Genomic DNA, 23,784 nt, shown 5'->3' on the forward strand with positions numbered 1-23,784 from the left:
ACCATGATATCTGAAGTGAAATATAAAGGTGAATGCAGCGATCAGGTAGTTCCACCAGGCTAATCATAACCACCATTGATCATGTAATCAGTGCTCTGGGTGTGTGTTTGTGTGTGACTGTCCAAAATCTTTGATGAGGGGCCAGGGGCTGATCTACGCTGCCATGCTCACCAACGGGGCGCTTTCAAAGACCTTACTTCCAGCCTCACCTCTTTCCCGCTCACCAACGGTCGTCGATTAGGTAGGTTTAGTCTGACTTGTTCAAACTTCAACATAGTATATGTTTGTGTGTCAGATATCACCTATTCTAACTGCCATTGGTAATAGAACAGTGACTGTGTGTGTATGTATTCGCAGAAACATGTATGGAGCCAGCACATGGAGACTTGCAAGATGATGTGATGAAGTCCAGGACTGACAGACGGGCTTGATACTGATGTCTCTAAATGGAGAGAGACCTGGCACTCAGCATAACATTTTTACTAGACAACTTTTACTTGTATTGTCTTTTTTAAAATTGAATGTAATGTTATCAGTCAATATGGGGTGGGAGAAACCCTATCTATTCTGCACCAGGATCAGCGAACTCCTGTTGTATACGGGACACCACACAGGAAGGTATGACCACTCTGACATGTTCGCCAACAAAATTATGATAGGCACAGTTTCTGTATCAGCTGAGAATGACAATGAAAGGTGCAGATTGTTATATTAGCAGAACACTGCTTCTATGGTAATTATGTAAAGGGTTGTTTATTCTACATGGAGCTGTTACTTCATTTGAAAGGTATCAAAACACTTTGTTTAGAATATCTACATAAATTCAGCAATTGCATTCTTCTCATATTACTCTGTAGCCTACTGACCTATTTAAAGCTTCCTCCGGCATCTCACCACACATCTATCTGCCTTTAGTCATTGAACTCAACCTGCAGGAGGTTTGTTGATTGAGTGGGGTGAAACAGCTGCGGGCAAGGTTCTGACAGATGGGTGTGTCTTGATGGTGGCAAGGACACACCCAAATGAAACCACACACCCAAGCCAACTGAAGTTTTGCTTCTGTCATGGCCACCAGTATTTCTTGAGGAGCAAGCCAAAAAATAAGTCAAAATTAGCAGGCACAGTTCCCCTTTAAATATAGCCTGCCCTACACAATAGCTTTCAACATACCAGTATTGGTGTAAACTTTTTTAAAGAAATGCTGGTATAAATAATACAATATAAGAGTAAAAAGTATCTCACATTATCCATTTATTTTTTCAAAGGTGGTTGCAATGCTGTGAAAAACAGTTGTACTGCACTAGAGTTAAAAAAAAAATCGATATGCCCAAAGTTTAGCATGAATTTGCAAGGGGACTCTTATTTATATATATATATAAAGAAATCCGCGATCGTGCTGCCAGCATAATATCCTGCTGCTATGAGAACGGTACTCAATGCCGCTGCGCGATAGGAAGCTGGGGTGTAACGTGTGCAACGTGTGCATGTCCTTGGAAAACAAAAAAAGTGATACATCAAACCGATGACGGTGCGTATAACAATGAATTTATATATAAGGTTTATATACATCATTGATATATCAGCCACCAATGTTCCATGAAACGATGCCTACCATTGACTATACTTGACAGTTTATCATTAAGGCTTGGTTGCTCCACCTCGGACTTTATTTTGTTCATTATATTCTATTCTTGTTCTATTCTGTTCCATTCCATTTCTATTATTAGAAAAGCGATACCCCTTGATAAGTTAAATAGTTTGATCCATTTTCTCAAGACAACTGCTGATGACTTGCTATGATTACCCAGAAGTGACATGACATTGTTTGTTGTTGCAGTTATGCATAGGCATACAGCATTGTGCCTACATTATTTTACGTCATTTAGCAGACGCTCTTATCCAGAGCGACTTACATGAGCAATTAGGGTTAAGTGCCTTGCTCAAGGGCACATCGACAGATTTTTCACCTAGTCGGCTCGGGGATTAGAACCAGCGACCTTTCCGTTACTGGCACAACGCTCTTAACCACTAAGCTACCTGCCGCCTCTAAAGCCCGTGCATTATGTCCACAGTCATCATAGGCTATCAAAAGGTTAGTAATAACAATCAATACCAGGACATGATATTAATTTACATTCAATGAAGGAATTCTGACTGAAAATGATTGCATGAGATGAATAATATCATAACCTGAGAATGGTAAACAATTTTACACCACTAAGAGACCCTTTAAATGTGAAGTAATTTGAAAAACCTTTGATCTACATATACATATATATACATACACACATATATATATATATATATATATATATATATATATATATACATATATATCTATATATATATATACATACACACACATATATACATATATATATATATATATACATACACAGTGGGGAGAACAAGTATTTGATACACTGCCGATTTTGCAGGTTTTCCTACTTACAAAGCATGTAGAGGTCTGTAATTTTTATCATAGGTACACTTCAACTGTGAGAGACGGAATCTAAAACAAAAATCCAGAAAATCACATTGTATGATTTTTAAGTAATTAATTTGCATTTTATTGCATGACATAAGTATTTGATCACCTACCAACCAGTAAGAATTCCAGCTCTCACAGACCTGTTAGTTTATCTTTAAGAAGCCCTCCTGTTCTCCACTCATTACCTGTATTATCTGCACCTGTTTGAACTCGTTACCTGTTTAAAAGACACCTGTCCACACACTCAATCAAACAGACTCCAACCTCTCCACAATGGCCAAGACCAGAGAGCTGTGTAAGGACATCAGGGATAAAATTGTAGACCTGCACAAGGCTGGGATGGGCTACAGGACAATAGGCAAGCAGCTTGGTGAGAAGGCAACAACTGTTGGTGCAATTATTAGAAAATGGAAGAAGTTCAAGATGACGGTCAATCATCCTCAGTCTGGGGCTCCATGCAAGATCTCACCTCATGGGGCATCAATGATCATGAGGAAGGTGAGGGATCAGCCCAGAACTACATGGCAGGACCTGGTCAATGACCTGAAGAGAGCTGGGACCACAGTCTCAAAGAAAACCATTAGTAACACACTACGCCGTCATGGATTAAAATCCTGCAGCGCACGCAAGGTCCCCCTGCTCAAGCCAGCGCATGTCCAGGCCCATCTAAAGTTTGCCAAGGACCATCTGGATGATCCAGAGGAGGAATGGGAGAAGGTCATGTGGTCTGATGAGACAAAAATAGAGCTTTTTGGTCTAAACTCCACTCGCCGTGTTTGGAGGAAGAAGAAGGATGAGTACAACCCCAAGAACACCATCCCAACCGTGAAGCATGGAGGTGGAAACATCATTCTTTGGGGATGCTTTTCTGCAAAGGGGACAGGACGACTGCACCGTATTGAGGGGAGGATGGATGGGGCCATGTATCGCGAGATCTTGGCCAACAACCTCCTTCCCTCAGCAAGAGCATTGAAGATGGGTCATGGCTGGGTCTTCCAGCATGACAACGACCAGAAACACACAGCCAGGGCAACTAAGGAGTGGCTCCGTAAGAAGCATCTCAAGGTCCTGGAGTGGCCTAGCCAGTCTCCAGACCTGAACCCAATAGAAAATCTTTGGAGGGAGCTGAAAGTCTGTATTGCCCAGCGACAGCCCCGAAACCTGAAGGATCTGGAGAAGGTCTGTATGGAGGAGTGGGCCAAAATCCCTGCTGCAGTATGTGCAAACCTGGTCAAGACCTACAGGAAACGTATGATCTCTGTAATTGCAAACAAAGGTTTCTGTACCAAATATTAAGTTCTGCTTTTCTGATGTATCAAATACTTATGTCATGCAATAAAATGCAAATTAATTACTTAAAAATCATACAATGTGATTTTCTGGATTTTCGTTTTAGATTCCGTCTCTCACAGTTGAAGTGTACCTATGATAAAAATTACAGACCTCTACATGCTTTGTAGGTAGGAAAACCTGCAAAATCGTCAGTGTATCAAATACTTGTTCTCCCCACTGTGTGTGTGTGTGTTATATATATATATATATATATATATATATATATATATATATACATATACATACATACATACATACATACATACATACACACACAGTGGGGAGAACAAGTATTTGATACACTGCCGATTTTGCAGATTTTCCTATTTACAAAGGATCTTGTCAATGATCTCAAGGCAGCTGGGACCATAGTCACCAAGAAAACAATTGGTAACACACTACGCCGTGAAGGACTGAAGTCCTGCAGCGCCCGCAAGGTCCCCCTGCTCAAGAAAGCACATATACAGGGCCGTCTGAAGTTTGCCAATGAACATCTGAATGATTCAGAGGAGAACTGGGTGAAAGTGTTGTGGTCAGATGAGACCAAAATGGAGCTCTTTGGCATCAACTCAACTCGCCGTGTTTGGAGGAGGAGGAATGCTGCCTATGACCCCAAGAACACCATCCCCACCGTCAAACATGGAGGTGGAAACATTATGCTTTGGGGGTGTTTTTCTGCTAAGGGGACAGGACAACTTCACCGCATCAAAGGGACGATGGACGGGGCCATGTACCATCAAATCTTGGGTGAGAACCTCCTTCCCTCAGCCAGGGCATTGAAAATGGGTCGTGGATGGGTATTCCAGCATGACAATGACCCAAAACACACGGCCAAGGCATCAAAGGAGTGGCTCAAGAAGAAGTACATTAAGGACCTGGAGTGGCCTAGCCAGTCTCCAGACCTTAATCCCATAGAAAATCTGTGGAGGCAGCTGAAGGTTCGAGTTGCCAAACGTCAGCCTCAAAACCTTAATGACTTGGAGAAGATCTGCAAAGAGGAGTGGGACAAAATCCCTCCTGAGATGTGTGCAAACCTGGTGGCCAACTACAAGAAACGTCAGACCTCTGTGATTGCCAACAAGGGTTTTGCCACCAAGTACTAAGTCATGTTTTGCAGAGGGGCCAAATACTTTTTTCCCTCATTAAAATGCAAATCAATTTATAAAATTTTTGACATGCATTTCTCAGGATTTTTTGTTGTTATTCTGTCTCTCACTGTTCAAATAAACCTACCATTACAATTATAGACTGATCATGTCTTCAGCAGGGGATCAAATACTTTTTTCCCTCACTGTGTATATATATATATATATATATATATATATATATATATATATATATATATATATATATCTCAACACATATATAGCACCGGAGTGATACATTTTAAATCTTACAATCATATATAAACAAATATTAATCATATTAAAAAACATTCACAATTCAAGCTTAATGATATTTTTATCTCAATACTATATTCATATGATGGATTAATACAAACTCAATAAAATGTTACCAATCATTATATTTATGCATAATCATTTTTCAATATATAATGTAATATCTGTCCTACAACTGGTAAATAGATCTTTCATGGCTGAATGAAAACAAATGTCTTACTTTTGGCATCTCTCCAGCAACGTTCTTAGGGAGGAAAAGCTATAGAGAAAATGACCATTCACTTTTCAACATTGGAACATTTTGACATCCATACAAAGTTAGCCTTAGCTTGTCACTTATTATCATGCCAAACAATTACAATTTTGCTGTGAGGCTAGACTGTTGGGCTTGACAATGAGCAATGGAGTGGTCAAGAGCACAAACAGATCTGAGACCAGGCTAGATATGGCTTAGCTACACTCTTAGAAAAAAAAAAGTGCTATCTAGAACCTAAAAGGGTTCTTTGGCTGTCCCCATAGGAGAAACCTTTCAAGAACCCTTTTTGGTTCCAAGTAGAACCCTTTTGAGTTCCATGTAAAACCCTTTAAAACAGAGGGTTCTACATGGAACCCAAAATAGTTATACCAGGAACTAAACAGGGTTATTCTATGGGGACACCTGAAGAACCCTTTTGGAACCCTTTTTTCTATGAGTGTATTGCATGAATTGGAACTAAGATACAGCATTGGAAAGTATAGCTTTCGGAAACACTAGATCCCTGACTCTGAGATAAATAATTACTGTATTAGGTTCTTATACAGTGCCTGAAGAAACAACATAACCAGGTCAATATGTGGTTACCATCTAACCTAAAATGATAATTACATCATGACATTTGGCCTTTACTGAGTAAGTACTTAGATTAAGGTTAATTTCAGTAGCTGCACTTTCCCCCAGAGTTATTTGTGCTCATATTGCTCCTTTACTTGAAAATCTCTGAGGAACACCCTAATTAATGAACATGGTCAAAAAAGAAGTAATTTGGAACAAGCTAACAGGGGTCCTAGCACCACTTTAATTATGGTACACTCAACAATGCTAAAGGCTAAGCTGTAGTAGCTATATAAACAAGACATCTCTGGTTCCATCAACTATTTTCTTAATGTACATTGTTATTAGGTGAAGTACCCCTTTAAATCTCAGATATATTTTATTCTATATTCTAAATTCATGATTACCATCTTCATGACTTAATTACTATTTAACAACAGTACAGAGTATCTTCATGGTTATGGAAAGAGGGAGAAAACACTGTAAAAAGAAGTGTAACGGCTAAATTGGACAGCTCTTGAAAATAATAATCCTCTCTGATTTGGGAAGAGTGCTTTCGGAAGCTGCAGGTATAGTGAATAATAGATCCAGGCTTGGTCTCCACGGGAAACACTATTGTCCACAATACACTGCCCTGAGAGTCTGATTGCACAGTGCACCTTAAGGGGATTTGTATCAAACTAAGCCAAGCAGTAACGATTTTCGCTGTCTGATCTCACAATATATTATTACATTAAAACCAAGCAAATTTTTACAATATAATTGTTGTATTCTACAGAAAGTCTACACAATTAATACAATGTCCAGAAAGCAGCAATAACATTAAACAGTGTTTAAATGTAGGAATGGAAACGACAGAATTTAGGTGTAGAATGGCACAAGTGAAAATTAAACAACATCATATTTGGAAAAACTGTTGGGAGTGTGTGTGTGTTCAGTTTCCAGTTCCACTGTAGAGCTCAACAGTACTGGAACTCAGGTACCTGCTCTGCCTTAGCCTCCTGCCACCTGCTGGACTCTGTAGATAGAAAGAGAGAGAGAGAGAGACAGGAGGAGGAGGGAGAGAAGGAGACACAGAGAGAAAATGAAAGAAATACAGATTTAAAAAACAAAACATAAAAATACTAGGTCATGCTTTATCGCTAAACTTGTTTCTGAAGAGAGAGAATGGCGGGGATGTTTTTAGAACCGGTATCTTGTTCCTGGGTGAACTAAGGTGAACTATCCAGCAGGCAGCTGATAAATTGCTACAAGGCCATAATGCAAACTAAGCAAGAAGTATGAATACCAGTATATCCATTAGGGGACGAGTTACCTGAAAGGAGTCATCGTCATCACTGCTCTTGTTCAAGTAGTTCAGAGAGGCAGCTCGTTTCATACTGCAAAGGAAAAAAAAAGTATTTTCATTGGAGTGGGTCTTAAGCAAATTTACATTAAATGTCTTATGCTTTGGCGAGTGTGTGTGTGTGTCTTTGTGTGTGTGAGGCCACTGAAGGGTACTGGACCTAGCATGAAAAGAGGAGTGTATCATGTTGTGTGAATGTGTGTGTCAAACGAATGTCACAACATTTTAATTTGTTTACACATTTGTCAAGTGCATTTCATTTTGTTTGATAATGATTTAGTAACACCGTTACTGAATATCTGCTCAGAATAGCATAGCTCCATGTGAGATTCATCATTATTGTAACTGTACATTTAAGATAATTTTCTTGCTATTTATCTTCAATTGAATCTTATACAGATGTGTTGAGTTGGTGGTCCTAATAAAGTAGGACCACCAACTCAATAGCTAAAATAAAAAACACTGCAGCATTTTCCTTAACCAAAAATGCAGTGTCAGACTATCTGCTGTAGTTGCAGAAACACAATTGTAAGAGAGTGAAAATTGGAGTGGAGAGGGGATAACATTTTTTTGAGGTACTTGGTTAAAATAATTTACTATGTGTGAATATTGTTGTCCATAATCTAAATCTATATTTTTTAGGCCAGGGTATTTTGACACTATTGAGACAGCATGGAAATCAGATGGGGATACAGGCAGGTGGGAGAAACATTGGGATAGGTGAACATGGGGATTGAACCCTGGTCTCCAGTGGGGAGATTACAATGTCAATAATCAATTAACTATAATGGCTTGGGAGTATGAACACATAACTAAAGTTGGCAAATAATTAGTAGGAAACCACTTTATCGTTATTATAATGGCGTCATATTTACTTTAGACAGATAGCTGTGTTGCCACATTAGCTTGCAACTATCGTCATAAAAACCTAGCAATTCTAACGTTAGCTAACTAAAATACAGCGGTTTTCATTCAATCTTAGCTAGCCAACATTATACTACATCTAAAGTAATTCTGACGACAAAGGTTTTGCCTAACTATTTGCTTACTTTAGAAATGTAATTGTATTTCCAGCCACTATAATGCACTGTAGAATAAATCTTCATCAGCGGAATGCATTGAGGTGAACTGTCAGTCGACCAATGCCATGACAACATTCAGTTACTGATTGGTTGGTGGAAATAACAAATATTTTCCATGACAACATTATGCAAAGACGACGCACTAGGGGCTTTATTTTTCGTGTGGCGTAGCGTACGTTAGTTGGCTATTTCGGCATGTAAATAGCGCTCTGGCATTTACCACCCCTGCGCCTAACCCAACCTGGTGTCTGAGCATTTCTTATTAAACATTTACCAAAATGTACGCACTGCAAAAATTGAGCATGGAAATTAGTCTTCCTCTATTATTTAATGTTCCTACAGTGAGGGTTCAACCAACGATGCATACAAACCCAGGGTTGCTGATGCTATGTCTTGGCCAATGAGAGGCTTTGAAGCCACTGTTGACCTTAACAAGGGCCCCAGGACTAGTGGAGGCAAAATAACCCCATAACATCAAAGATCCACCACCATATTTTACAGTAGGTATGAGGTTATTCTCTGCATATGCATCCGTTTTGAGACGCCAAACCCACCAGTGGTGTGGGTGGCCAAAGAGCTCTATTTTCATGCCATCTGACCATAGCACCAGTTTCAATCCAAGTGCCAATGCCGTTTTGCAAACTCCAGGCGCTGATATTGTCAGATGGGTCTTGGGTCCTTCTAAAGGCAGGTGGCTACGCCTCTTACGTCAGAGCACAGGCCATATTTTCCCGCCAAATCGTACCCGAACACTGTTATTCCAGCAGCTACCAGAGGCAACACTGGGGTCTGAGGTTATCATGTAATCTTCAAAGCATTTTATTATCTGATCCTTGCCACTTTATTATGGCCATTTAGAGCTATCTGAATGAAACATTCTTACATAATGGGGTGTGAGGACTCACTAGGCACTGTGTGTTTGTGCATGTTTATAACTTACTGGGGGTTGCGTGGGTCGGGGGGACCGTTCCCCTGTAGTTTCTTCACCAGCATCTCACTGCTTCGCCGTATGATGTCCCGGAGCTTCCCCATCGATCCTGCTCTCCTCAGGCCCCCACTGCCATCCTGAAAAAACACCAGGGTCAGGCAGTCCTGTAAACTCAGTCTCCCAATCCATTCCTGAAAGACCCCAGGGGGTGTGCACATTTTTATTCCAGTCCAGCCCAAACATACCTGATTGCTTTGACAAATTGTCTCCAAAGAGCATCAGCAATAAACTTCCTTTACAATACCCAATGTGTTTTTTTGTGCTGGCCTAGAACAAAAGCCTGCAGACCTTGTGGCTCTCCAGGGGTGTATCTCAACAATTAAAGTGGCTTACTCATACTCACCTTGTCTCCTTTCCTTCATCTGTACTGATGGGTTAGGGTTAGTACTGGACGATTAAAATCAAGTCCACAAATTGTTATCCCTATGGTTTTTACTGTTCAGTATTTTTCAGACCAGTGCAAATGAAGGCGGCAGATGAGAAGAAGCTACCTAACCCTGCCCTTGCTAAGGCAGTCAAGGGCATTATTTCAAAATCAGTACTTCTCCAGTAGGGGGCAGGAGAGATAAGAATTGACAGTGTGTCGAAGATAATACATTTCAAACACAAAAATGCATGAATAGGATGGAATAGGAAGCTGTAGAAATGCTTTGCTTTGAGAAACTAGTCTTTGATGCCCTACCACCACTGAAGCAAACCTTTAGTCCTTAGAGACTTCAACTGACATGAAGCGCACACTTCGAAGGAGAATGTACAAGTGCACACTTCAGGTAGAAGGGGGTGAAATGTAATTGGATTAATCTGCATTTTAGTATGACAGTGAAGCTATCATGCGCCAGAGCATCCGGGTAGTGAAACTAGGTCAATGGACTCCAGAGGGGGGAGAGAAAGAGTGTGTGGGAGAGAGCGAGAGCATATTGGATGTGCGGTTCTCCCTCAGGTTGGTTTCCACAAGCATCCAGCCAAAGAAAAGCCCAAAATGAAAGTCTTTATTTTCAGTCGATGTCAAACAAAGTTAAGAGACACATTCATCACAATGTAACAGAGCGAGGGTGTACGTAGGCCTACATAATGCCAGGACAGGGGTATCAGTAATGGAGAGCACAACGTTCTACAGACAGACCGATTAAAAAAAGGTGTGACATAGCTAGATTGCTCCACTACATAGGCCTACCAGCCCGACAGCCAGTGTGTTTCAGAATTGGCTAGCTCCACTATTACTGCTTTTCAGAATCGGTTAGCGACATTGGAGCCGTCTCTTTACACTGAGACACCAAAATGCCACAGTTACATGGAATTGCATTTTCATATGGTAACAAATAGTGTAATTACTTTTAACTATTCAATAACTACACATTAACTAATAGTCTCATAGTACCGCATCAGTTTTGGTAAAGCACATGCACTTTCTTTTAAACCATTATCTGTAAATGTACTATAATTGAGTATATACCTGCACTGATTGTGAAACAGTTCTTATATAATAGTTAAAGTCCTTATAGAGTAAACTACACGGCATACAGGCAACTTCAATTTGGTGGTGTTGGCTAATGCTGAAAAGACTGGCTAGCTAGAAGGTTAGTTACTAGTACTACACGTATTCAGACTAAAATACATTGTTCCCCTCGTTCCTTCTTTATACTAACTAAACTAAAGTGACTGAAACATGGGAAATAGAAAAGAAACTGGAACAGTTAAGTAGTGGACATCCGTGAGTACATTTCAAGCTGCAGTGTTGTTTGAAAAATCTTTCCATTCAGGTAACATAACACTGTTCAACGATGCCTCAATATGATCACACCTAACTTAAAATACCCAATCTACAGCAGATCTTTAAGCTGCTATAAGCATAGCATGACAATGTCATCAGGAGCAATCAAAATCTGATGTCAATTTATAACGTATAGCTTATGTGCAGCCAGCCAGGTCACTTGTCACTGTGTTCAAGGTAACTAAGTTGTTGGCTGACAAGGTAGCTAACATTTGTCGTTTCATATGTGCCATGGCTATTCATAGAGGTGTCATAAACTAACATAAGCTGTTATGACTGCCTTACGTCATGACAGGGTAAAGTAGGCTTTTAAGATGAGGATAACAAGAGAGAGAGAGCTGTGCCAGGAACAACAAGAGGACCATCAAGCTAAAACCAAATAATGGACCTCACGAAATTTCACTCAAAATACAAAGTCAAATACAACGACTTTGTGCGGCAGTGTACATTAATTTGTGTGTTTCTGTGTCTCTGGTGTTTGTGTCCCTTTTCAATGGCTACTTCAATACATGAAACAAGATTATCTCTTGCTTGGAGCATAATTACAGAGAAAATCACATTTTTCAAGCCATGGCTTTGGAAAAGCAACTTGCACAATGCCATTCAATTCAAAGACTTAGTTTGAACCTACATTTAGCAAGCTGTTCCTCTTTAAAAGTCAATACCATAAATCAGGCACTGACACCACCATCATTCCTGATCCTATGGCTATATAATAATAATGGCTTAAAATATTAAGCAATTGCTTAGAGGGACAATGCAAAGATAAATAAGCATGATGATAAACACTGTTTAATATTTTCTTAAATAGCATAAAAGTAAACTAAATAAAAACAATAAAACAGGAGACATTGATACACTAATCTCAATAAAACACATTAGTAATCAATGTGTAAACTCAAAAGGTGCTTGTAAGTGGCGACGTGACTTGGAATCATTATAATAGCGTCATAATATTTTGTATTTTCTTACATCTGCTCCCATATAACATAATAGTACGCATTAATATTTTACAAGGGTCATGGTCACACTTAAAACAAGTTGCAAGTTAAAATAAGTTAAAATAAAAAAAGGCACCTAGGTAGTTCAATCCTGGTCAAATGTCAGGACAAAAAGCTGTCTGCAGCAAAATAAAAAAACAGTACTGTAGCTAGCTGCACTGTTATAGCTGTAACAAAACAGGATACAAAGTCTAACTGGTCTCATTTGATAGTGGACTAATAATTGATGCCGTTATAACTGTGTGACTGTGCTTGGTGGAAATATGAAGATCAATTGAAAAGCAATCATATTTGCATACAAGGAGAACAGAAAAGAGGGAAAATCAAACAACCAATCCAAAGCTTTGATAGTTAAGTTTCCGGTGTTCAATTGGCCTCTGGTGCCACTGTCCACCATCTCTTATTGGTTAGAATATCATACATAGTACACAAGTGATGACACAGCAAGAGAAAAGGGAGAGACAAAGAGGGGGAGAGATGGATAGAGGAAGAGAAAGATGATGTGATGCAGCATGATGAGAGAAATGAGAGGGCATGAACGAAAGAGCAATTTAGCTAGAGAGAGAGAGAAAATGCAAGAGGAAGAGGGTAAGAGATGAGGAGAAGCAGGGCAGAGTGTGGAAAATGCAGGGAGATAGAGAACATGTGAGAGAGAGAGCGAGGGAAAGTGTGTGAGAGAGAAAGAGGCGGAGGTGAAAGGGATAATCCGTTTTGGGCCAGAATTTGGAGTGGGGATGAAGGAGGTGTCCTCCATGAGAGATTAGAAGAGGCTTCACACAGAGGAAATGACAAGCGGCATCCATTTTGATTCGATTGGCGTGATTTGATTGGTTGGCTTGATTTGATTGGTTGAGGAGAGTGACGGAGGAAGGTCATCCCGCTGATTTAGGCCTAATGAAGGAGAGAAAGAGAAGAAGAGAAAGAGAAGAAGAAGAAAAGTAGAGAGAAAGCGACAGAAAAAAAAGAGAGATTGAGGAGAGAGTGAGAACCAGAACGAGGAGAAAGCGAGAGATGCAGCAAGAAAGAGAAGAGAAACACACAGGTAGAAAAACATGAGGTTAACACACCCTTCTAGAGAAGAATAAAGCAAGATTAAAAGATCAAAGCTTAGAACATTAATTTATGACCAATATTAATAAATCAGTATCAAACATGACTGTACATTTGCACTTGTCATAGTGAATTAAAATGTAGAAGACAGACAGTGTAGGGCCACAAATGATTGACAATTATATCACAGTAATCATTTGAAAAGGTTTAGAGAAGACAAAGCTTTTGTAGTATTCACTAGGCTGCACTGAATGCATTATTGAAGAGTCAGCTAATGACATCATCAGTGTGAGCCGCAGTGGGACTCGAGGGGCACCTTGGCAGTCTGCTCACCCTGCAATGCAGTGTGCACCTAGCCATCTACAGTAGGGACCAGGTCTGTGGAGAATCTGCTTTAAAACTGGTTAGAAACCATTATACACTGAGTATACCAAACACTAGGACCACCTAATATTGAACAGCCTCAATTCGTCGGGGTATGTACTCTACAAGGTGTCGAAAGCATTCCACAGGAATGCTGGCCCATGTTGACTCCAATGCTTCCCACAGTTGTGTCAAGTTGGCTGGATGTCCTTTGGATGGTGGACCATTCTTGATACATACAGGAAACTGTTGAGCGTGAAAAACCCCAGCATCGTTGCAGTTCTTGACACAAACCGGTGCGCCTGGCACCTACTACCATACCCCGTTCAAAAGGCACTTAAATTTTTTGTCTTGCCCATTCACCCTCTGAATGACACAATCCATGCCTCAATTGTCTCAAGGCTTAAAAATCCCTCTTCAACCCGCCTCCTCCCCTTTATCGACACTGATTGAAGTCGATTTAACAAGTGACATCAATAAGGGATTATAGATTTCACCTCGACTCACCTAGTCAGTCTGTCATGTATACTTAGTGTATATTAAACCAAGTATAACATACAGAGACGTGATTAGAGGATATTAGTTATTTATTAATAAAATGTCTTCTGGATTGACAAGTTGCTGACAAAGAACCAAATCTATGTTAGAAATACACTACATGACCAAAAGTATGTGGACACCGGCTCGTCAAACATCTCATTCCAAAATCATGGGCATTAATATGGAGTTGGTTCCCCCTTTGCTGCTATAACAGCCTCCACTCTTCTGGGAAGGCTTGACTACAGTGAGGGAAAAAAGTATTCGATCCCCTGATAAAAATATCATTAAGCTTGAATTGTGAATGTTTTTTAATATGATTAATATTTGTTTATATATGATTGTAAGATTTAAAATGTATCACTCCGGTGCTATATATGTGTTGAGATATATGTATGTATGTATGTATGTATGTATGTATGTATGTATGTATGTATGTATGTATGTACAGTGGGGAAAAAAAGTATTTAGTCAGCCACCAATTGTGCAAGTTCTCCCACTTAAAAAGATGAGAGAGGCCTGTAATTTTCATCATAGGTACATGTCAACTATGACAGACAAAATGAGAGAAAAAAAAATCCAGAAAATAACATTGTAGGATTTTTAATGAATTTATTTGCAAATTATGGTGGAAAATAAGTATTTGGTCAATAACAAAAGTTTCTCAATACTTTGTTATATACCCTTTGTTGGCAATGACACAGGTCAAACGTTTTCTGTAAGTCTTCACAAGGTTTTCACACACTGTTGCTGGTATTTTGGCCCATTCCTCCATGCAGATCTCCTGTAGAGCTGTGATGTTTTGGGGCTGTCGCTGGGCAACACGGACTTTCAACTCCCTCCAAAGATTTTTTATGGGGTTGAGATCTGGAGACTGGCTAGGCCACTCCAGGACCTTGAAATGCTTCTTACGAAGCCACTCCTTCGTTGCCCGGGCAGTGTTTTTGGGATCATTGTCATGCTGAAAGACCCAGCCGCGTTTCATCTTCAATGCCCTTGCTGATGGAAGGAGGTTTTCACTCAAAATCTCACGATACATGGCCCCATTCATTCTTTCCTTTACACGGATCAGTCGTCCTGGTCCCTTTGCAGAAAGACAGCCACAAAGCATGATGTTTCCACCCCCATGCTTCACAGTAGGTATGGTGTTCTTTGGATGCAACTCAGCATTCTTTGTCCTCCAAACACGACGAGTTGAGTTTTTACCAAAAAGTTATATTTTGGTTTCATCTGACCATATAACATTCTCCCAATCCTCTTCTGGATCATCCAAATGCACTCTAGCAAACTTCAGACGGGCCTGGACATGTACTTGCTTAAGCAGGGGGACACGTCTTGCACTGCAGGATTTGAGTCCCTGGCGGCGTAGTGTGTTACTGATGGTAGGCTTTGTTACTTTGGTCCCAGCTCTCTGCAGGTCATTCACTAGGTCCCCCCGTGTGGTTCTGGGATTTTTGCTCACTGTTCTTGTGATCATTTTGACCCCACGGGGTGAGATCTTGCGTGGAGCCCCAGATCGAGGGAGATTATCAGTGGTCTTGTATGTCTTCCATTTCCTAATAATTGCTCCCACAGTTGATTTCTTCAAACCAAGCTGCTTACCTATTGCAGATTCAGTCTTCCCAGCCTGGTGCAGGTCTACAATTTTGTTTCTGGTGTCCTTTGACAGCTCTTTGGTCTTGGCCATAGTGGAGTTTGGAGTGTGACTGTTTGAGGTTGTGGACAGGTGTCTTTTATACTGATAACAAGTTCAAACAGGTGCCATTAATACAGGTAACGAGTGGAGGACAGAGGAGCCTCTTAAAGAAGAAGTTACAGGTCTGTGAGAGCCAGAAATCTTGCTTGTTTGTAGGTGACCAAATAGTTATTTTCCACCATAATTTGCAAATAAATTCATAAAAATCCTACAATGTGATTTTCTGGATTTTTTTTCCTCAATTTGTCTGTCATAGTTGACGTGTACCTATGATGAAAATTACAGGCCTCTCACATATTTTTAAGTGGGAGAACTTGCACAATTGGTGGCTGACTAAATACATTTTTTTCCCCACTGTATGTATGTATGTATGCATGTATACAGTGAGGGAAAAAAGTATTTGATCCCCTGCTGATTTTGTACGTTTGCCCACTGACAAAGACATGATCAGTCTATAATTTTAATGGTAGGTTTATTTGAACAGTGAGAGACAGAATAACAACAAAAAATCCTGAGAAACACATGTCAAAAATGTTATAAATTGATTTGCATTTTAATGAGGGAAATAAGTATTTGACCCCTCTGCAAAACATGACTTAGTACTTGGTGGCAAAACCCTTGTTGGCAATCACAGAGGTCAGACGTTTCTTGTAGTTGGCCACCAGGTTTGCACACATCTCAGGAGGGATTTTGTCCCACTCTTCTTTGCAGATCTTCTCCAAGTCATTAAGGTTTTGAGGCTGACGTTTGGCAACTCGAACCTTCAGCTCCCTCCACAGATTTTCTATGGGATTAAGGTCTGGAGACTGGCTAGGCCACTCCAGGACCTTAATGTGCTTCTTCTTGAGCCACTCCTTTGTTGCCTTGGCCATGTGTTTTGGGTCATTGTCATGCTGGAATACCCATCTATGACCCATTTTCAATGCCCTGGCTGGAGGTTCTCACCCAAGATTTGATGGTACATAGCCCCGTCCATCGTCCCTTTGATGCGGTGAAGTTGTCCTGTCCCCTTAGCAGAAAGACATCCCCAAAGCATGTTTCCACCTCCATGTTTGATGGTGGGGATGGTGTTCTTGGGGTCATAGGCAGCATTCCTCCTCCTCCAAACACGGCGAGTTGAGTTGATGCCAAAGAGCTCCATTTTGGTCTCATCTGACCACAACACTTTCACCCAGTTCTCCTCTGAATCATTCAGATGTTCATTGGCAAACTTCATGTATATGTATATGTGCTTTCCTGAGCAGGGGGACCTTGCGGGCACTGCAGGATTTCAGTCCTTCACGACGTAGTGTGTTACCAATTGTTTTCTTGGTGACTATGGACCCAGCTGCCTTGAGATCATTGACAAGATCCTCCCGTGTCGTTCTGGGCTGATTCCTCACCGTTCTCATGATCATTGCAACTCCACGAGGTGAGATCTTGCATGGAGCCCCAGGCCGAGGGAGATTGACAGTTCTTTTGTGTTTCTTCCATTTGCGAATAATCGCACCAACTGTTGTCACCTTCTCACCAAGCTGCTTGGCGATGGTCTTGTAGCCCATTCCAGCCTTGTGTAGGTCTACAATCTTGTCCCTGACATCCTTGGAGAGCTCTTTGGTCTTGGCCATGGTGGAGAGTTTGGAATCTGATTGATTGATTGCTTCTGTGGACAGGTGTCTTTTATACAGGTAACAAACTGAGATTAGGAGCACTCCCTTTAAGAGTGTGCTCCTAATCTCAGCTCGTTACCTGTATAAAAGACACCTGGGAGCCAGAAATCTTTCTGATTGAGAGGGGGTCAAATACTTCTTTCCCTCATCAAAATGAGAATCAATTTATAACATTTTCGACATGCGTTTTCTGGATTTTTTGGTTGTTATTCCGTCTCTCACTGTTCAAATAAACCTACCATTAAAATTATAGACTGATCATTTCTTTGTCAGTGGGCAAACGTACAAAATCAGCAGGGGATCAAATACTTTTTTCCCTCACTGTAGATGTTGGAACATTGCTGCGGGGACTTGCTTCCATTCAGCCACAAGAGCATTAGTGAGGTCGGGCACTGATGTTGGGCAATTAGGCTTGGCTCGCAGTCGGCGTTCCAATTCATCCCAAAGGTGTTCGATGGGGTTGAGGTCAGGGCCCTGTGCAGGCTAGTCATGTTCTTCCACACCGATCTCGACAAACCATTTCTGTATGGACCTCGCTTTGTGCATTGGGCATTGTCATGCTGAAACAGGAAAGGGCCTTCCCCAAACTTTTGCCACAAAGTTGGAAGCACAGAATCTCCTAGAATGTCATTGTTTGCTGTAGCATTAAGATTTCCCTTCACTGGAACTAAGGGGCCTAGCCTGAACCATGAAAAACAGCCCCAGACATTTATTCCTCCTCCACCAAACTTTACAGTTGGCACTTTGCATTGGGGCAGGTAGCGTTCCCCTGGCATCCGTCAGACTGTCAGATGGTGAAGAGTGATTTATCACTCCAGAGAACGTGTTTCCACTGCTCCAGAGTCCAATGGTGGCGAGCTTTACACCACTCCAGCCGATGCTTGGCATTGCGCATGGTGATCTTAGGCTTGTGTGTGGCTGCTTGGCCATGGAAACCCATTTCATGAAGCTCCCAACGAACAGTTCTTGTGCTGATGTTGCTTCCAGAGGCAGTTTGGAACTCGGTAGTGAGTGTTGCAACCGAGGACAGACGCTTCAGCACTCGGCGGTCCCGTTCTGTGAGCTGTTGCCCTACCACTTCTCGGCTGAGCCGTTGTTGCTCCTAGACGTTTCCACTTCACAATAACAGCACTTACAGTTGACCGGGGCAGCTCTAGTAGCCAGAAATTTGACAAACTGACTTGTTGGAAAGGTGGCATCCTATGACGGTGCCACGTTGAAAGTCACTGAGCTCTTCAGTAAGGCCATTCTACTGCCAATGTTTGTCAATGGATATAACATGACTGTGTGCTTGATTTTATACACCCGTCAGCAACGGGTGTAGCTGAAATAGCTGAATCCACTAATTTGAAGGGGTGTCCACATACTTTTGTATATATAGTGCATATTTTACACTACATTTGCACTCAATGCCTTCCTAAATAATATATGAAGGCTTAGGTGTGTGTGTCTGTGCAGTGCACTCACCCCATTCCAGTCCACGCTGCCGTCCTCCCCTGCTTCGGAGGCGCTCTCGTATTTGACGCTGCTCAGACTCTCCCTGCTCCTCCTCCCGTCTCCGTCTCTCTGCAGCTCCACCACACCCTGAACAAAACACACAAATCCTTTCAATATTGCTATATCATTTCACCTTTTGTTCTTACATTATTATTGAAAGTAATTGGTGCAACTGATTGGTAAATCAGTAAACCATGCAGTCACTAAAACACACACTCAAGCAAAAAAGTCCATGAATATACAGATGTGCCCTGGATCAAAGGCAAGCAAGAAATAGGGAAATCCTAATACTCAATATGCAACAATAGATCATCAAGTCTCTGTGGATGTCTACATTCAGTTAAAGCATTCCCATAACTGAATATAAACAAGTTTGGATTTCATAGTGTGGATTTAAGCTTGAACGTGTGTGTGTGTTTTTATAAAATGTGAGGGATTAGGCGTGTGTGTGTGTGTGAGCGAGAGAAGCTGACCTGTTTTCGGGACCTCAAGGCACAATCCTCCAGGGTCTCAGCGGCCTCCATCTTGCCTTGGCGGCGGTACAGAGCTCCCAGATTACGTAGCGTGGTGTTGACAGTGGGGCTGAGGGACACACACACACCAAGGTCACTTCAAAATCACTGCAGTGACTACAGAGATGCTAATCACTACCATTCCTTTGCTTCGGTAATGCTTACAAGTCTTTAAGTGGACTTCTTTTCTTACCTGTTCACCTTGCAGTTTTTATACCAGCCGCCATAATCTCCATAGTCATCTTTGCTCTGATGATAGAAGGATAGAGAAGGAGGGGGATAGAGGAGCACAAAAAGACATCACAAAAAGGGTAACCCCTCACATTCTCCAAAATGTCCCTCCGATTGATTCAGCTATTTGACAAACACAGCAGGGCAACATCCTGTTAAAAGACATCTACAACCGAATTCAAATCTCGCCAGACTACCACTGACTGTTAGCAATGTGCACCTTCCCTTGAGGCATGCTTGGGAAGAGCTTTTTGTTGTTGTGGATTTCAGTTAGCAGGAAGTTGCTCCCTCGATGTGTATGATGTCATATCGCTGAGTCTACCCAAAATAATCATTTCCCCAAAAAAATTTAATTTAGCAGACGCTCTTATCCAAAGCGATTTACAGCAGTGAGTGCATACATTTAGGTTATTTTACTGGTCCCCCGTGGGAATCAAACCCACAACCCTGGCGTTACAAGCGCCATGCTCTACCAACTGAGCAACACGGGACCAGACAGAACACTGGACCTACCAGAATTGACAAGTAAACAAATAGGCGCTCCTTATAAAAATGGGCAGCCCTGCCACATGCCCGTTCATGCCCGCGCTCTCTCACACACAGATACACTTTACATGGCACTCACCTTGCACTCCTCCCGCTCCTCGGCATGCATCCAGATGGGCTTGTTCTCAGCTGCAGAGACAGAGGAGAAAGAGAAAGGTGTGCTGTGTGCTGGCAAAAACATCCCCAACGATTAACAGACAGACGTTGAACAAATGGTAGGATACAGACGTAGACGGCTGCACCTTGCTGACATGTAGGCAACATTAGTTCAACTTTGTTCCCATCCTTCGTGTGACAAGATCCTATCGCAACCTCTCAATCTCAGTAATCGTTAGAGATACGTTGAAACCGCGTTTAAAACAGAGACCAGAGTTCTGATAATCCCTCCAAAATGCACCCCCACCCCACTCCCTCACGGAATCAATTGAGACTTATTTGTTAATTAACCGTGCATTATATTGGCATGGTAAGAAACTCAAGAGAGAGACAAGGTCACAATTCTGCCTCAAATTTATTGAGAATATGGAAATACGTGAAAATAATGTAGGCATGAAAGGCACTTGTGTGTAAAAATACTTAAACCTCAAATCAAAGTCAACCCATCATTTCACATGTTAAATCTTGAGGAGAGATAACAACTTTGATGAAAGCATTTCATTAGATTATGGATCAAAAATAACAAATAAATGAAGTATATTTCATATATTTCATAAAATATAATAAATCATTCAAAATAAAATAAACGTCAAACATTCAATACAAACTCAACATAACGAGAACACAACATGTGATTTGCGAAAGACAATGGAAGGACAGTAAAGAAAAATACATGAGAAATGTAAAGAGGATGTGGTAGCTTACTTGAAATATCTTGGTATGTTAAGCGTGAAAAACACTATCATAATGAAGACATGCTTATCCCCCCCCCAAAAAAACTTTTGACAGTATGATAACCAACCTGTCTTCTTTACAGCGACATCATAAGTATTATGCTAGTAGTTATAAGAAAACGTTGGCTGTAATAAGTGGTCATGTATGTTATGTGATCCTATAACAGTGTTACGAAGGCATTGTGTCAGACTACTTCAAGAAGTGATTTCCAAAGAAAAGTTTGTGAAATAAGAGACGACTTCATGACAGAAGAACCAAAAAATACAATGAAACATAAAATGTGCCACTATTTTAAAAAGTATGAAAAGTATATAACAAAGTATGGAATTTTACATAAGACAAAAACAAGCAACACAAAACAAACAAAGTCCAGACAATTCCATGCCCTCATGCATGAAGACACACAAAAACCGAGACTTAAATATCTTTGTTCACATTCTTTATATCGCAATTGGTAATAAATAATTAAATGGTGGACAATATAATAAGCACCACCTATGTAAACCAAGTTGGATTTTGTTCTTGTTTCAGATATGTGCATATTCCACTCCGGGAAAAACCCATCAATGTTTCCACTCACCTTCATTGCTGTGTATCATATGCACACGCCCAGTGATTATCCTACAATGTGACATGGCATTTAGGGTGAAAGTTCAAGAATACCTTTTATGGCACTTTGATCAACCATAACACCTCAAATTAAAACTCTCAGAAACAGCTTGCAAATGCTAGAAAATAGGAAAATGGTCAAGATCCCAATACATTCAATATGGGAAGAAGTCACATTTTTTCATCTTCTTGGTATCAAAATACTTCTTCCAACGGGGGAATTTAACAAAACAGAATCGGTTAGTTAGTCAGCTGGCACTTAAATAATATTCAACATCTTTACATCTAAAAAAAATTAAAAAAAAAAAAAAGACTAAACTATCCTTTCATATCCTCTATACTCTTAGTAACCAGTTGCTTTCTTTATAATCTAGAAAGTCAAAAATGATTTCGAAGTATTTCTTGAACAGCTCTTAAATCAGTCTGCTCTAGCCTGCACTGTTCTGTAAGAGGTGGTTGAACCATACACTTCAAGTCGAATATTGATTATGTTCTCATTAGCAATGAACCCCTACACTTCAAGTTGACTTGTCATCCATGTTGTCATTAACTGGGTGTCATAATAACCCATCCTAACAATTGATGGCAAAATGTGACAAATCAGTTAGCATTTTCTGCTGGCACACTAGCTATGTGTGAAATAACGGTGTTCTACAATGTCAGAACCACAGACTTATTGTATGTCTATGGTCAGTACAGTCAAGTGCTCTATTGTTCCTTCTAGAAATGTAAGACTTTGAATTCACATAAGGGTTTATGTAAATGACTCACATTGATCTCGATTGACTGAACAGCCATTTCATGTGAAAGCAACACTAGAACGTTTTGAAAAAAGTTTGCAAATAAGGACGCAAAGTGACTACTATCCCCAAGAGTTTGTAGTGGCCCGTTCGAGTTTTGGACTAGTTTGCTCACCATCCACGGATCCAAATTCCTTCTCGTGAGCTTGGGTGAGGATCTCTTTGTAAAGGACTTCCGCCTCCTTGTACTTCCCCTGCTTCAAGTAACACGAAGCCTGGGAGACAAGAGAAAAGGTTCAAACAGTTCAGACATTTCACCTTTGAACTACAAGTATGCACAAAGCAAATCACTGAACCAGGTGCTATCTATACAAAGCAACAACCATCAAAGTTAGGGCGGCAGGTAGCTTAGTGGTTAAGAGTGTTGTGCCAGTAACCAAAAGGTCGCTGGTTCTAATCCCCGAGCCGACTAGGTAAAAAATCTGTCGATGTGCCCTTGAGCAAGGCACTTAACCCTAATTGCTCCTGTAAGTCGCTCTGGATAAGAGCGTCTGCTAAATGATTAATTATTATTATTATTATTAATTATTATCTTTAAAGGAAAACAAAGTTCATTCTCATCCTTGCACCATCTTGTTTAGTCTACCACCAATATACAGTGGGGGAAAAAAGTATTTAGTCAGCTACCAATTGTGCAAGTTCTCCCACTTAAAAAGATGAGAGAGGCCTGTAATTTTCATCATAGGTACACGTCAACTATGACAGACAAATTGAGAAGAAAAAAATCCAGAAAATCACATTGTAGGATTTTTAATGAATTTATTTGCAAATTATCGTGGAAAATAAGTATTTGGTCACCTACAAACAAGCAAGATTTCTGTCTCTCACAGACCTGTAACTTCTTCTTTAAGAGGCTCCTCTGTCCTCCACTCGTTACCTGTATTAATGGCACCTGTTTGAACTTGTTATCAGTATAAAAGACACCTGTCCACAACCTCAAACAGTCACACTCCAAACTCCACTATGGCCAAGACCAAAGAGCTGTCAAAGGACACCAGAAATAAAATTGTAGACCTGCACCAGGCTGGGAAGACTGAATCTGCAATAGGTAAGCAGCTTGGTTTGAAGAAATCAACTGTGGGAGCAATTATTAGGAAATGGAAGACATACAAGACCACTGATAATCTCCCTCGATCTGGGGCTCCACGCAAGATCACAAGATGATCACAAAATGATCACAAG

General features: G+C 40.7%; 1 protein-coding gene across 2 annotated transcripts in view; it reads right to left on the reverse strand.

The window, feature by feature from the left end:
- Nucleotides 1-5,840: 5,840 nt before the first annotated feature.
- Nucleotides 5,841-23,784, reverse strand: part of LOC121572369 (kinesin light chain 1-like) — a 38,895-nt gene continuing 20,951 nt past the window's right edge. Inside the window, exons 9-16 of one of the 2 annotated variants that reach the window (XM_045211690.1) lie at nucleotides 22,718-22,817; nucleotides 20,382-20,431; nucleotides 19,719-19,774; nucleotides 19,487-19,595; nucleotides 18,984-19,100; nucleotides 9,402-9,526; nucleotides 7,350-7,413; nucleotides 5,841-7,052 (exon numbers count right to left, since the gene is read on the reverse strand). In XM_045211690.1, the coding sequence (XP_045067625.1) occupies nucleotides 6,969-7,052; nucleotides 7,350-7,413; nucleotides 9,402-9,526; nucleotides 18,984-19,100; nucleotides 19,487-19,595; nucleotides 19,719-19,774; nucleotides 20,382-20,431; nucleotides 22,718-22,817 (705 nt within the window). In that variant the 3' untranslated portion in view covers nucleotides 5,841-6,968. Of the gene's footprint in view, nucleotides 7,053-7,349; nucleotides 7,414-9,401; nucleotides 9,527-10,418; nucleotides 13,113-18,983; nucleotides 19,101-19,486; nucleotides 19,596-19,718; nucleotides 19,775-20,381; nucleotides 20,432-22,717; nucleotides 22,818-23,784 lie in introns of those variants that run through there. The other variant, XM_045211691.1, reaches the window with a different exon arrangement.

Source organism: Coregonus clupeaformis, chromosome 38, assembly GCF_020615455.1.
Source record: "Coregonus clupeaformis isolate EN_2021a chromosome 38, ASM2061545v1, whole genome shotgun sequence".
NCBI lineage: Eukaryota > Metazoa > Chordata > Actinopteri > Salmoniformes > Salmonidae > Coregonus > Coregonus clupeaformis.